The 16310-nt window shown below is 36.5% G+C and overlaps 1 protein-coding gene across 5 annotated transcripts in view; it reads left to right on the top strand.

The window, feature by feature from the left end:
• The window catches only part of LAMA2 (laminin subunit alpha 2), an 811978-nt gene that overhangs the window by 779139 nt on the left and 16529 nt on the right, over positions 1-16310 (top strand). For all 5 annotated transcript variants that reach the window (XM_074187557.1, XM_074187558.1, XM_074187559.1 and 2 more), the window contains 4 exons: positions 2627-2803; positions 3702-3873; positions 14302-14414; positions 15588-15777. In XM_074187557.1, the coding sequence (XP_074043658.1) occupies positions 2627-2803; positions 3702-3873; positions 14302-14414; positions 15588-15777 (652 nt within the window). The remainder of the gene's footprint in view (positions 1-2626; positions 2804-3701; positions 3874-14301; positions 14415-15587; positions 15778-16310) is intronic.

The raw sequence follows: 16310 nt of genomic DNA on the forward strand, positions 1-16310 counted from the left end.
CTTACTGCCTATGTTACCTTGGGCAAGGCTAACCTATCTGGTCCACATTTTATCATCTGTAAAGTAGAGATTGATCTTAGATGACTTCTGAGGTTCCTTCTAACATTAAATCTATGATCCTAAGAATAGCAGAATAAAAAAGAGTTTACAGAATACCAAGTTCTACCCCCCCCCATTAACATAAGGAAACATGCAAGGTGAGGGGTTGAGGTGTGGAGGGAAGAGGAGAGAGAGAAAGAGAGAGAGAGAGAGAGAGAGAGAGAGAGAGAGAAGAAGAAGAAGAAGAAGAAGAAGAAGAAGAAGAAGAAGAAGAAGAAGAAGAAGAAGAAGAAGAAGAAGAAGAAGAAGAAGAAGAAGAAGAAGAAGAAGAAGAAGAAGAAGAAGAAGAAGAAGAAGAAGAAGAAGAAGGAGAAGGAGAAGAAGAAGAAGAAGAAGAAGAAGAAGAAGAAGAAGAAGAAGAAGAACACGATGACGACGGCGGCGGCAGCGGCGGCGACATGGAGGAGGAGAAATAAAAGAAGTGGAAGAGGAGAGAAGGCAAAAATTATGACCTACTTAGTACAGAGCCTTAGGAGATGCTCATTATTATGAATCAAGGGATCACAGTTCAAATACTAATATAGGACTTTGCACACAGTAAATATTCAATATATGATCTGTTGAACAAATAAATGTTAAGGTACAAAAGAATAGAATTCTGTCTATACCTTCCTATAAAAGAGCTGAAGTAGAAAATCAAGATCAATACTGTTAGAATGAGAAACAATCAGGAAAAGTCCTAAAATCCTCAAAAGGCAAATAAACAAATCAGCATCAAGACCTTTACTATAACATGTAAATGTAAAAATAAAATAAAATATCATTGGGGAAAAAAACCTTTACTAAATTCCGTTTTATATCTAGGGAAGTTTAATGAGATTCACAATAGCATTTTTGGGTGGGAGGGACATTTTCTACTTTTTCTGACCAAAATAGAGCTGGAACTATAAAGTGAACCTATGAGTGAGAGGTGGAAGCTTATTTTTCCTTGGCTAATCCTTAAGGGTGCAACCCTGATAAAATATTTCATTATGATATTAGATGCAGTCAACTGAAAATAAGGTACCTAATTAAAAGCTTTTAGAGAAAAGGAGATATTGCTTAATCATGATTTACATGTTCCCCAAAAGCCTCTATTTTCCTAGAATTAATGAAAAAGAAAATCTCTTGGCAATAATTTTCATATCTTACAGGTTTTGCAAACAACAAGCTTCATTTCAGTGTCCAATGGAAAATGGGTATATGATGCTTTTTTCCATTGTTTCACATAATTTCTTGATTTTTACACTTTGAAAATTGACTGAACAATGAAATATTTGTATTGTCCATCTTTTCAATGCAATGAATTAGATATATACATTCTTAAGGTGCTTTTAATTTCTCTCTTAGCCTTATTGTCCAAAGATGAAGAAACTGTTCAGTGACTCTCCAAAGTAATTTAGCTCGTAATATATCGCCTTTATTATTAATGTCTTCATAAAACTAGATACTGGCAGTGACCTCAGAGGTATTCTAATTCAACTAACCACTTCATTTTATGGATAAGAAAATCAAGACCCAGAGAAATTAAATGATTTGCCCCAGGTGTCATAAGTAGAAAGTATGAGAGATAAAAATTGAACCTATATCCTCTCCAGGACTGGAGTCAATTTCCAGTTTGGTACATTTGTTTCCCAGCCTCCTTCCCCAAAATTCATTGAAGTTTTCCACCCCCATAGATTTGGGGTTCTTTTGGTCCTTATATGACAATTCACTAACCTCATTATTTGCCTTAATCTCTCCCAATAATGAACTTCCAAGTGTGTCCTTATTCTTTGATAACCATGGTCCTATGAATCCATCTTGTTTCTTTCTTATATCAAAGTGAAAAATATATTTAACCACTTTTATAGTTGCAGTTCTTTGTCACCTCTGTAATACTTTCTTATGTGAGCTGATGTTGTTGGTAAATGATTCTCTATCTAATTGGTATTTTTTTATCTCTTGGAAATCAATTAAGAAAGTCAATGAGTGTCCACTACAGAAAGTCAGTAAAGATGGAAAATTAACAATAATGTTTCTTCCTTGCCTTTTCTGCTCAAGCATATAATAAATGACACCAGAAATCTATTGTAAAATGTATAGTATATGCTTGCTATGTTGTATATTCATGCAATCTAAGCTCTCAGGAGTGCTGTTTGTCCCAACGCAAAAAAAAAAAAAAATAGCTAGTACAAGCCAAGAAATAAAGAGGAAAGCCAAATGTGACCCCATCCTGCTATAAACCCGCTAAGCCCTGTAAGATTAGAGACACTATTTCACAGTAGAGAAGTCTAGGGTCTCACTCGGGCTGCAGACCACAACTACCATCTCAACCAGAAAATAATATTACTGCAACATCACTGTCTGGTCTTGCTGAGTTCTTAGAGACAGTTAATGAAGGAGGAAAACAAGGAGATCCTTAGAGAGAGTAACATTTGCTTAATGCTCCTAATCATCCCATTTCAGTTCATTCATGATTATAGTGGGTGGGATGCAAAGTGATGTTCATAAACAGTCAATTTCCAAACCTCATGTACTTTTATTTGTATTTTTGAAATTTCATCAGCATGTTTACTGTTCAAGTAGATGAAGACAGAAAGCATATGCAGAACCTGTCAGTGGAACAGACTATTGCCATTAAAAAACTCTTTGTGGGAGGCTCTCCATCTTCATTTCAGCCTCCCCCACTCAGGACTATACCTCCTTTTGAAGGCTGTATTTGGAACCTTGTTATCAATTCCATGTAAGTAAATTTAAATTCTCTTTTATTATTTGCACCAAGATCACTATAACTATTGTATTGTGATCATTTATAATACAACTGGTAAAATCAGAAAGGAAAATGTATCTACTGAGTGATATATAATATTTGTGTATATATATATATCATATATTTATATATTTTATATATTGATATATATATACATATATAAAATTATATAAATTTTCCACAAATGGCATATGCATGGGACTTGTCATATGGCAGGAATTGTCATATATGTCACATATAATTAGCAGCCCTTTCTAAGTCACAGCCCCTCTGACCATTCTCCTCATCTTCTACTTCCCACCTGAATCTGGACTCTGGTCCAGGGACCCTCATATGTGATCTTTTCATCTTATCCAGAGCAAGGTCACCATGCTTCTTCCTCCCTTTCTAAAATATGCCACCTGAACTCTGCACATCTTCTTCATTCTCCTTCCACTGAAACAAGGACACTGTCCCTTGATCCTTGGCTCTGATAATTGAGCCTTTGACCTTATCTTATGCAGGATCAAGTAGGTACAATTTCCAAATCCTGCTGTTTCTGGCTATCCTTTTATATTGTCTTATTGCCCCCCCCACCCTGAATGTAAGCTCCTTCAGGGTACAGGTTCCCTTGCACATTGTAATTGTTCAATAAGTGGGTTTATTGTTCATTAATTTATTCAATTTTTCTCTTTATGGGAGAAATAAATCTGATTATAACAACAAATATACTTGAGGAAATAGATAAGGAGAAAGTTAAAAACATTGAAGTCAAATTGAGATTTAAATTGAAGGTCTTTAAAGCAGTAACTAGAGTGACAAATATTTGCTATGAGGAAGCAAGACAAACAAATTGAGGTAAAAATATTGCCTTTTTCTTGTATCCCTTTAGCCCAATGGACTTTGCTCAACCTGTGTCCTTCAAAAATGCAGATATTGGTCGCTGTATAGATCACAAACCTAGTGAAGAAGATGTTGATATAGAGCAAATTGTTTTCCCACCTGATTCTGGCTTTGAAGAGGAATTTCCCTCTCCACCACCACCTACACCTACTCTTGCTCATGTAAGTCTTTTTATTAACTCAAGGATCAGGATGGAAATAATGGCATTATTACTGGAGAAGAAAAATAGGTGCCGCTGAAATATTATTATTAAACTCTGTTTCTTTTGGGGGCTAATCATTTCTCTCAAGAAGTGTAGATAAGTCAAACTACATTATGTTTTGAGAATACAGAGGTTAATATTTTTTCTCTAAAGATCAGAGCATTAAGTCATGCCATTTTGAAATAGAAATAATCTTTAAATTAAGAATAATCTTTAAAATAGGCATAATTTTCCCATTACTTTTCTTCCAATTCATTCATTTCATAAATTCAACCCATCGTTTGACATTTCACAAGATCGATATAAAAAGGCCATTATCTAGAAACAAAAGTAGCATCAACAACAATAATAGCAGGAACAATAATGATGATGATAGCCACACTTTACAAAGCACTTTAAAGTTTGTAAAACGCTTTATACATGTCATTTGTTTTTTCCAACACTCCTGGGAGTTGGGTGCTATTGCTTATCTCCATTTTACAGTTCAGGAAACTGAGGCTTAGAAATGCTCAAATGATTTTCCCAGGGTCACACAGCTACCAAGTTTCTGAGGAAGGATTTGAATCCCAAAACAAAACAAAATACAAAACAGTTATTTTTCTCCAGTTTCAACAACCCACATTTTTTAAGTATCTATTCTGTCTGAGACACTGTGTAAGGTAATAAGAAAATAAAGACAAGGCAAAAACAAAAAGCAGTCCTAGAGATTAAGAAGCTTGCATACAACTGGAACAACACACTATGCCTAGAAATATGTGGATACACTGGTTTCTTTAAGTGTCATCCTTTGGCTTCAATCTATCTGTTCTACTTCTGCCTCTGAAGCATTAAAATCGAATCCCTCTTCTACCATGACAGCCCTTCAGTAGTTTAAGACAGCTATGATGTTCTTAAAATGACTTTTCAAGTCTATTCTCTTGACCATGAACTTTCAAAAAGCACTGTAAATGGTTGTTTGAGAATACCTATAAAATCTTCCATTTATGTAGAATGCAGTTTCTGTGGGCCTGGATTTACAATCTCATTCAGAGTCAATATAGCACACTCTTTTGCTGTTGTTGTTGTTGTTGTTGTTGTTCGGTCGTGTCTGACTTCTCATGATCCCATTTGAAGTTTTCTTGGCAAAGATAAAGAAGTGGTTTGCCATTTCCCGCTCCAGTTCATTTTACATATGAGGAAACTGAGGCAGGCGGGGTTGAGTGACTTGCCTGATGTCACATAACTGAGGCCAGATTTGAATTTAGGATTATAAATCTTCCTGCCTCCAGATCCAATTCTTCATCCACTGCCCCACCTAGCTGCCACAGTATACCCTTAAAATTTATTATTTGTAATGTGTTTAACACTTATGACTGGCATATAGAAGGTGATCTTTAAATGCTTTACTCCCCTCCCTTCCCACTTCTTCCAGATGCAAAATCATTCCTGGTGGAGAGGAAAATAAGAATCAAATGGTTCTGTTTTCTCTCTGAAAACTGTCAGCATGATACCAATTCATCATTGAAGTATAGGTTTTCAGAGAGAAAGGACCTGGAAGCTTAATTCAAACACCTCATTTTACAGATGAGGTATATTGAAGCACCTACAGATAGAGTACTTTGGCCAAGGACATACAGAGAGTTTAAAAGTAGAGTTGGAATTTTAATACAAGCCCTTTGACTCCAAGTTCAGTACTTTTCTCCACTGTCATATCATAGTAGAAACATTGCCCTATCCGATAAAAAGTCCAATCAAAAAATCCTGCTGTCTAGTCATAGCCTGGGAAAAGAGCAACAAACTTTCCTTCATAATCTTCTTATTTTGAACATAGCAAGAAAAGAAAGTCATTTTAGTGACTTGGATATTTTTCTAACCTCATTTTTTTTCTCTTTTGGTCATCAGTTATTTGTGCCTCCTTCAATCTTTTCTATGTGTAGCTTTTTATATATAACTCTGAACTCATTTAGAAAATTTTGTATGTAGTTCCATTGGTTTGCTTAGATCATAGGACTTAGAAGTGGAAGAAATCATAGAGAGCACCTCGTCCAATTTTGCATATGAGAAAACTGAGGCTTTGAGGAATTGAGGAATGACTCTGTTGAATAAGCAGTAAATAGCATCAATGAGATTTAATCCTAGATTCCCTGACTCCAAATTGAATGCTTTTTCCTGGTACATCATCAGTGTTTTCCTTCTTTTTCCCTTTTACATTATTAATGATAGAGAATCAGAAGTACACATATTGGAATATTCTGTCTATTCCATCAGTTGACAGAATGATTCAGATGACAGATTCCTGAATTCAAATCCAGCCTTTACTAATTTACATTTACTAACAATGTGATCCTGAGTAAGTTATTCAACTTCCATTTACCTCAGCTTCCCCAACTGCAAAATGGAGATAAAAATAGCACCTACCTTCAAATTTTTTAGATGATATTTCTTTAAAAAAATAAAAGAGAATACTTAACATAATGCCTGTCACATAGTAGACAATCATATATACATATATATTCCCTTTCCTTTTCTCTCTTAGAGGCAGCCATGGCATAATGATTAGAGGGTGGTCTCAGAGCCAAGAATACTTGGACTCATGTCCACCCTCTGACACAAGGCATTTAGCCTCCCAGTGCTCTAGACAATTCTGTAGATGAAGAGAAGCCACCAACCTGTATTGTCATTGACTGACAACAAGCATTTATTAAACTACCATGTAACAGGTGCTCTGCTAAGTGCTAGAGATATTTTTTAAAAAAAGGAAAAATCTGTCCCTGTTCTCAAAGAATTCAAAAATCTAATAGGGGAGACAACATGCAAAATCTACATGATCTTTGTAAACAAATAAGATATAGACAGGATAAATAGGAGATAATGAATAGAGGGAAAGGAAGGAACTCATCATCTTGGAGTTCCTCTATATCAATAATTGCAAAGATCCAGTATCTAATCCTATCCATCTCTCTAGAGTTATACTTTTTCTAGAATTTCTAGACATGGCAATGTGTCTTCCTTTTCTCTGGGAGTGTGGGGTAGGGACAGTTGTACTTATTATCTTTGTACTCTCTTAGAATACTACCTAACCCATAATAAATGCTTATTGAAGTGAATTAAATTTATCATATCCAGAGGTGTTCTTGAACTAGCTCAAACCAGTTCATAAGACCTGATAGTTTAATTTTCAGTGTGAGTGTTTACACCTTGGAAATCAGCAAACACTACAAACCAGGGCTTGATTTTTTGTTGTTATGATGATTGCCTAGACTTAAGAAAGTGATGGGGGGAAAATGATGATAATGAATATTAAACTTATAAATGCTTGGTAATTACATTTTTGAGAGCTGATTATTAAACATTTACTAACATACCATGACCTAATAAGTTTAATTAACATAGGGACTATATTATCTAAACTTACTATTTCCCCCAGCACTTCCAGTAGTACTCCATACATTTTGGGTTGAACCTTACAATTTCATTGATATGGGAGCTCCTTCATAAAGAAACTCAAGGAACCAATGCAGGTTGATACCTGCTTAGCAACTTAAAATCTTGGAAAGGCTACAGGAGGTCTGAGAATTTAAGTAAATGATTTGCCAAAGACAAAACTTAGGTCTTCCCAACTCCTATAATGCCTCCTATTATAACTCTCTGTACATAGTCTGCATCAGTTTTATCATTATCATCATCATATCTAACTTTTCATTGTGAAATATACACATAGGGGAGATATTTTCCCTTCATTCTTAAAGAAGACCATGATATCAGGAAAGTGACACCATGACAAGCAGGTGAACTGAATCTGAGTTAGGATGACAGAAGATGGCCCCGATGGGAGGCCATCAGGGTTAAGTGATTTGCCCAAGGTCACAAAGCTAGTAATTACCAAGTGTCTAAAGCCAAATTTGAACTCAGGTCCTCCTGACACCAGAGCTGGTGGTGGTTTTACACACACACACACACACACACACACACACACACACACACACACACATACACACACACAGCCCCTGTGAGGTAGGTACTATGATAATTATCCCCATGTAATAGAAGAGAAAACAGACTCATAAATGGGGAATTAAATTCAACAAACATTAATCAGCAACCAGTTCTTTCTTGTCAGATTGAAGTAAATCCATAACAGTAGTCTCATATGTTTTTTGTAGATATTCAATTATACTTTATTTCTCTATTGATGCTTTATAGAAAAATAAAACACTGTATTCATTATCTTAGTCAGACTATGTCAAGGATTAGCACTATTATGACAAATTCATATGACTAAAGCTTTGTATAGTTCTTAACCTAAAGGCTTTGACTTTAAAAAATATATTTTTAACATGGATTTAAATTAGAATCACACATAAGACAATGTCTATTTGTAAGTTAGGGACTCCATTTATGTGACCCTAAAGCTCAACTGGTAAGAACTACTTCTTTTCCCCAGAAAGTGCCTCTGAGTCACTTATACCTACTAATTATTGTAGCAACTACCTTCTCCCTGCACTCTTCTCTTTCTGTCTCCCAAAACACAAAACAGCATTGATGTTTGGATTCATCACATTCTAGAAATAGCTCTTTGCCAAAACATATAAACAGGCTAAAGAAACTTTAGAAACAATACTGCCCCATAAAAAAGATTCCAAAATCATTTCTCAGACAGATTCAACCACAGAACAATCTGTTTGCAGAGTCCACAAAGACTAGTCTGAGGGACTTGGTGATATAGAGTGCTCCTGGGATAAAGGAGAACAGGGAAAGTTTGAAGCAAAATAGAAGAAATTAAGCCTGTTTTCATACTGGAAAAGACTGCTTCACAAACTAAGTGTTTTTGAAGCATTTGTGCTTTCAAATTTAATATTTTAAGTGGAAACTAGCACTAGCAGCAATATTTTCTCATAAAAGCTCCATTTTTATCAGAGAGAAGACCAAGATTCTGAGAAATACAGTTTAAAAGTTCCCCAATTAACATCAAATATCCCCAGAAGGACGCTTTTGATTCTTGAGCCCAGAGGCAATAGAATATTCTGACTGTCAAACTTGTGGGATATTTCTCATAGGGGTGAAACATTTTGTCCGATGGCAACTAGTCCTCTTGAAGTATGCATTGTATTTGTACCGAGTGTTTGTTTATGGCTTGCTTTGCTTGAATGGGTTTACATGCCCAGAAAGTTGAACTTTTAACCTCAGTCAAGAGGCTGAAATGTGAACATTGGGAGAGTGGGACTGAGCCGAATAAATTAGAAGTATCATTGTATTAGGTGACCATGAAAGTTGTTTCTCTATCAGAACTGATACCGCTATTTCAAAAATTAGTACTGAATTTTCCTGAACAAGGAGCAAATATGTCTCGACACTGATGTGTATTTAAAGGCAAAATGGAACATAGAAACAGAACTTCAAGAAGTCCTATTCAGTCCTGTTCTGACTGTATAAAGAAGGCATTTTGTCTCTAACTTCCAACAGTTCATGGACAGGGAATTAGCCACACTTTAATTTCCACCTAACTAGGAAAGCCCTCACTCTATAAAATATTAGTGTTGTGAAAAACGCCCAAATGCTAATTCTAGACATTTGCTCATTTATTTATTGGAGCGTATCACTTGCTGTGACTATTTTATGGCAAAGCAATTATCAAGGTAATGAAATCCAGGAAGGAAAAAGTGACAGGTTTCCCTGCCCTTGGTCAGACTAATGACAAGTCCAAAGAGACATCTTGTTCAAGTCAGGCTTTTAGAATAAAACCAGCATCTAGCCTGTTACTCTGTATCCCAGATGTCCCCCACAAATGCTTGTTAACTAAATGCTAGCCAGAGATCAAAAATTCATTCCACTGGGGTCATCTATCCACGGGCATCAGGAAATGACTGTTTCTTCTTACTGACATGAAATGATCAGAATGTGCACTGAGTGTGAAAAGTTACTCCTATTATCCATCAATGGCTCTGGCTACTTCAGTAAACAATTCCCTAGAACAGCATTCATTGCTTCTACCCTATCCTACACAAGCACCTAAGGCCAACCAGATTTAGAATCTTCGCCCAAGTCACTTTGCCAGAAAGAGAATCTTCACCCAAGAAGCTATTCGGTAGACTTCTTGCTTTGCATCTCACAGGATGATGAAACTAAACAGTAAACTTTGTGTTCTGATTTTTATTTATTTATTTTTTTTTGATGTTTGATATTGTCTTTCCCCCCCTTTAAATCAGCAGCACTTTTGAGTTATGACCACAGGGTGGCAGAATTGTAACATGTTGAGATTGATTTGCACTCCAGTAACAAAGGTATTCATTGAAATAGAGAGTTTTAAAAAGTCCGTGCTTCAAAGCGAGCTGGACAAAACATCTCTCTTCTGAGGCTGGTGTACTTCCTTTAGTTCCTGTTAATGTGAAGGAGGTAAAGCCATTTTACAGTATGTATTGAAATTAAAGTTCCCTTTAAATTGCCTCACTACAATCCCTCCTGATTTCTAAAGCAAGTGTCAAAATAAAACTATATTTATTCAAGGTAGAGAATTCGCCCTGAATGTTGGATGACAAAATAACTTTTTTTGTTTATATTCTCCTTTAAAATAAGAAGGAAAACCTTTGCCCTGTATTTGGACCCATAGTTAAATCAGATACTTATTGCCTATCTGACTTTGCACTTCCTTTCTGGATCCTAATTTCCTCATCTCTAAAGAAAAGATTGGCCTAGATGATTTTTTAAGACATTTTCCAGCTCTAAAACTTGTAATTCTACTAATTGGTATACAAAATGAATGGTCCACAAGCCCCTATATGTCCAATTCAAGCATAAGGTTCAGCTTTCCTATCCATGAGAAGCCAGGGCAGCTCATCTCTTTTGTAACCTAGCATCATAGTGCTTGGTGTGTAGTTGATTCTTTATTTTTTGTCCTTTTTTTTTTTTTAGCAAGGAAATGGGGTTAAGTGGCTTGCCCAAGGCGACACAGCTAGGTAATTATTAAGTGTCTGAGACTGGATTTGTGCCCAGGTACTCCTGACTACAAGGCCTGTGCTTTATCCACTACACCACCTAGCCGCCCCCTGTAGTTGATTTTTAATAATAAATTATTAAATGTTTAATACCTGACTTATTGACCAATCTAATGTCTCACCAGTGAAAGCATATGATTAGAAATTCAGTAAAGATCCATTCCCGCTCCCACACCTGACACAACTTGAACCCACAATTTAGATGCACAATCCAAATCCTCTTGCACATAACCATTCTCACTTTATGACTGCAGGTGCAAAGTTTGTTTTTAAGGGAGATGAAAGATTTAATAAAGATCATTGCTTAGACTCCTGTTTCAGTAATAAATAAACAGCTAGAGGAATCATCTTTGAGGGTGTAAGATAGGGATCACAAAACCACAGTAGTTAATAGTTTCCTCCTTTGGCAGTAATGCTCACCATTACCTGCTGTAGGTTGCCATTATTTATCTGCAATGACCTTGACTAATCAGAGAACAGTATTTCAATAACCACTGTTTCCGCCTCATGTTATTTCCTGCTTCTGGAGCAGACTGGTTACAGACGTCTAACTCACCAGGTTCATGTTAGCTTTTGCTTCAGTGGTAAAAGCTTCTTTCAGTTTCCTTTGTCTGTGGGAACTGCCTAAATCACAGATTCTCAAACTTTTTTTGACGTGGATCTCTTTGGCAGCCTGGTGAAACCCATAAACCACTTCTCAGAATATTTTTAAATGACTAGAATACAATAGGCTTGTCAAAGGAACCCAATTATATTGAAATTGTTATCCCCCCAAAAAATGGTGTTGTATTTTTTTTTAAGTTCAACAACCCCAGATTAAGAACATTTGAGTCCTGATGATCTTTATAAAATCCCTGCCCTTTTCCAATCAGGATAATCAGAGACTGGGAGTGGCCTCTTAGGTCAGGATCAGCTTGCTTCCTGTTTCCCAGAAAACATGATGCATACACTTTACTAGTTCTCAGGGGCACTGGTTCAACCACAGTTTTTATAGGCTCTTGTATTCAGGTAGCCCAACCTGAGAAGGTCCAGCTACTCTCTAGGATTCATACCAAAAAATGTTTTGTATAATACTAATGTTACTTTGTCTCTTATTATCACTATTATTATAGTAAAGAAGTTCATAATTACCTTTCTATTTAAAAGTTTCCATCTAAAAGACTTTGAGGGTAGCAGCAGCATCAAAATAACCTCCTAGTGATATTCCTTCAGGCTACCCATTATTCCCTAATTCCTCATTCTTACCTGACTTTTTCAATCATCTCCTTTTCAAAGAGAACAGTGGATCTGTCTCATTGCAGAGAGTTTGGAGCAGTTTAATCAAATTCTGCCCTCTCATGGATTCATTCAATGTAGGCAGGAATCTATTACAGAATTTGCAAGGATGACCTTAGCAGGGTGAAAAGATGTGTGTATTATTGGGGCTATTTTCCTTAGCTATGGAGATAGCTCAATACATGAATAGATTCTACCTCGCACCCCCACCCTGATTCTATTTGTAATATGGGCTGCTAAGATACTAAGCTCCTAAGACTTTTCCATCTGTGCTATTTTTTGCAGTTAGCCAGTGTGTCTAGGGGAAGGTGCAGTATATTCATCCCAAATGGGGTTCATTAGTGCAGATGAATAACATTTCCACCCACTGCTCTTGGAATATTAGTGTGGATTGTTGCTGCCACCGTATATCTTTTTATAGCCAGCCCCCAAACAAGCCATTCAGTCCAGGTGAGGGTGGAGATGGGGAGAACTGGGAATGCATTTCCATAAAGAGTGACTTAAAAGCATTTTCAAAACACTTAAAACATTTTACCTGCTGTTGCAGAGCCTTTCTGTTTGGACTAACTTAAAAGGAAAAAAGGAGGAGAAAGGGAGGGAAGGAAGAAAATTTTCCTTTTCAAATAGAAATTCTCCATATTCTGGTGAGTCATGACTGAGGCTTACTCTATAGGAAGGAATTGAATTGGCTTTCAGGTGTTGCTGACACTTGCTCTTTGGACACCTCTGCTGAATCAGCATGTAGTCAGAGGTTAAAGCCAATGGTAATGAAGGAGGGCAAGCCTCAAAGGTAGATGTGTTGGACAAAGTACATGCTTTCTAATAAGAGTCACCATTGCATAATGACTTTCCACTAGTTAGAAGGAAGGGAATGGGGAACCTTCATCATTCCTATAGTCCAGTTATCTGTGGAAGTGAGAGTTGCAAGAGCAGAGTGTGTCCATCTAGTTATGTGTCTTAGATGTCTATGGAAGAGCACTGTAGAATGCTGATGGTTCAATGATGTGAGTCTAGTTATAGTGAGTTATGGCTAAGAATGGCCTGGGTTGCCTAGCAACAAACCATTATGAGTTTGAATAGACCAACTTACAAGTTTAATTCACTAACTTCAGGGTCTAAATATGCCATGACTTTATAAAGGACCAGACTTTTATTTAACAAGGAAAGGGGGGGGGAAGCTGGAAGAAAAAATGTGAAATATTCATTTTCTCTTTAGAAACCTTATATAATGAAAGCATTAACTGGCATTTATATAGTTCCTTAAAGCTTATAAAGCAACTTATATACATTATCCCATGATCCCACATTCTAGATGCATATTTTGACATTTTATTTGGTTGTGAAGTTTCAAATGAATATATTCTTCTGAAAACAGAGCTTGCTAAGTATGAAAGGGGTTATATTAAAAGGTGATTCTGTCCTCTGAATGCTTTCTTGGTATCAGTTGAACAGGACCAGACATTATCACTTTCTCAGTGGCATATTTGTCAAGACTACAGGGGAGAGCCCCACTCTTCTTGCTTGCAAAGCCAGATCACTTAGTAGAGAGAATAGGCAAGTGCTGCTCAGGCCTTGGCCAGATGCAATTGTCCTAAGAGAGTAGGACCAATGTTACATTAGCTGAGGATTGGCTTGCTGGCATCTACTTTGTGATGTAGGAGTGATATCCACTCCATAACTTTCCCCTTTCTCCCTATATGACTCCAAGCTCTATCCTTTCTTCCTCCTCACTCTCAGGCATGGTAAGGAGAGCATTTTGTGTCTGAAATGTATCCTGTGCCTCCTGCATTATTTCTATCTATAAGAATGAAGTTTCTGACAGTGCATGTTGCTAGAATATATCATCGCTAATAGGTATATTACTGTACCAGGATGATGAACTCCCCCACTAAAAATAACACTTTTCTTCTAAGGAAAATTTTTTAAAAATCAATTTCCAATTAGTAAGTATTGATCAGGTACCTACTGGTTTCTCAGAACTGGTTTAGATGATGCCAAAAGATATGTCAAGAAGATGTCAACAGAGAAAATGTAAGACATGTTCTCTTCCCTTTTCACTTATAATGGAGACAAAAACGTATCTTCATGAAACAATTAGGAAAGTCTCTTTGTTTAAAGTTGATTACCTTGGTGTTTTACAGGGACCCTGTGCTGCAGAAAGAGAACCAGCTCTTTTGATAGGGAGCAAGCAGTTTGGACTTTCAAGAAATAGCCATATAGCAATTGCTTTTGATGACACCAAAGTTAAAAACAGGTATGTCTGATTCTGATATCTAACAAAAAGAATAAAATAAGACAAGCCCTAACAAAGGCAGGACAACAGAGTCTTTTTTCTAAAATTTAAATAGTGCTAGCAGCACTAACATTCTTGCAATTAAAAATAATTGAGTTTATCTAGTTAGCAACTGAATTAATAACTGAGTTTCTCTAGTTACATAATTAGCAAGAAAAATTAATATAAGAAAATGCCAGATGGGGACCCACTGGTTATCAAACTATAGGTGTACAGTATAGGTATTTTGATTTGCCCTTAGATCTCTACCCATTTTGCCAATGTGGGACTTCCTATGTGTCCCTCTTCCCTCAACCATCCCTACCTACTAAATTTGTATTTCAAATCACTTTTCAGTGTGATTTACCTATAATGTCATGTGAAGATTATATTTTTTTTAATTCTAATCTTTGCCACTTTAATGGCAATGATCAATGGAAGAAATGAATCTTTACATTCTTATTAGTTAAACACATGGGCAACTTTTTTCCCCTGTAACTCACAGCAAAGTAGTATAAAATTAAATACGCAAGTTGCCCAAAACCTATGTAGTACAGCTTGGAATAATAGAAATTTACCCCATCTGTAGGAAGTCATTAATCTGATTTCCTGTCAGCCTTCACTTTATTTTATTGCTTTTATCTTTTTTTTAAAAGTTTTCTGATGGGGCAGCTAGGTGGCGCAGTGGATAGAGCACCAGCCCTGGAGTCAGCAGTACCTGAGTTCAAATGTGACCTCAGACATTTAATTACCTAGCTCTGTGGCCTTGGGCAGGTCACTTAAACCCATTGCCTCACCCCCTCCCCAAAAATAGTTTACTGATACACTTTTATGCTAGAGTTATTTCAGAATATAAACTCACAAACCCTCCTTCCTACCTTTGTAACAGGAAAAGAAAAGTTAAAAAAAAGCAATCAATATAATGATCTTGAATGACAATGTATGCAATACTCTGAATTAACAGTCCTCTGTTAAGAGGACTTCCTCAGTGCGCTTTTTTTAATGAGATAAAGTAAAGAAAAGAAAAGGAGGATCATTGCTTCATTCCCTGACTTGAAAAAAAAATTGAAAATCAGCAACTGAACCCTGGTCTTCTAATAATAACTTTGAAACTTTCAACCTTTCCTCTGATTTTGAAAATTCTTACATTCGCAGTCTCACAATTGAATTTGAAATACGAACTGAAGCTGAATCAGGCTTGATGTTTTACATGGCTCGGATCAACCATGCTGATTTTGCTACAGTCCAACTGAAGAATGGTATGCCCTACTTCAGCTATGATCTTGGAAGTGGTAACACAAGTACCATGATCACCACCAAAATCAACGATGGTCAATGGCATAAGGTATGAAGGCAGGGTTACATGGTTATGCCTTGCTTAGTTGATGTCATGGAGAATGTCCTCCAGTAGGTATCATTTTACCCCTCCAAGCGTTATCCCTAACAGTGAGGGGGGAGGGGGAAAGTGTGAGGGAGATTCAGGGAACTGTTTGCTGCCCTCTCCTTGGAAACTGTGAGAATCTGTGTGATCCTGACCCACCTTAAAATCTCAACAACCTCGTCTTTAGAGTGGAACCCTTTACTATGCTTTAGATGAGTATAGTTTCTTAATAAATTATTTGGAGCAACTTCTAAAAGCTCAACCATATACCTAAAACCAATGTAAATGTAGGTATAGAAAATACAATTTTCAGAGTTCTCTTTTTGCTTGAATTGTGCTGATGTGGTTGATAAAACCTGCTCATATATTATCTGATTTAATAAAAAAAAAAAAAGAAAGAATGGTTAGAATATCTCTCCACTGGGATGGGATTTCAGGGAAACCTGGAGAGATTTGTATGAACTGATGCTGAGTGAGATGAGCAGAACCAGAAAAAT

Source organism: Macrotis lagotis, chromosome 5 (genome assembly GCF_037893015.1).
Source record: "Macrotis lagotis isolate mMagLag1 chromosome 5, bilby.v1.9.chrom.fasta, whole genome shotgun sequence".
NCBI classification, from domain to species: Eukaryota; Metazoa; Chordata; class Mammalia; order Peramelemorphia; family Peramelidae; genus Macrotis; species Macrotis lagotis.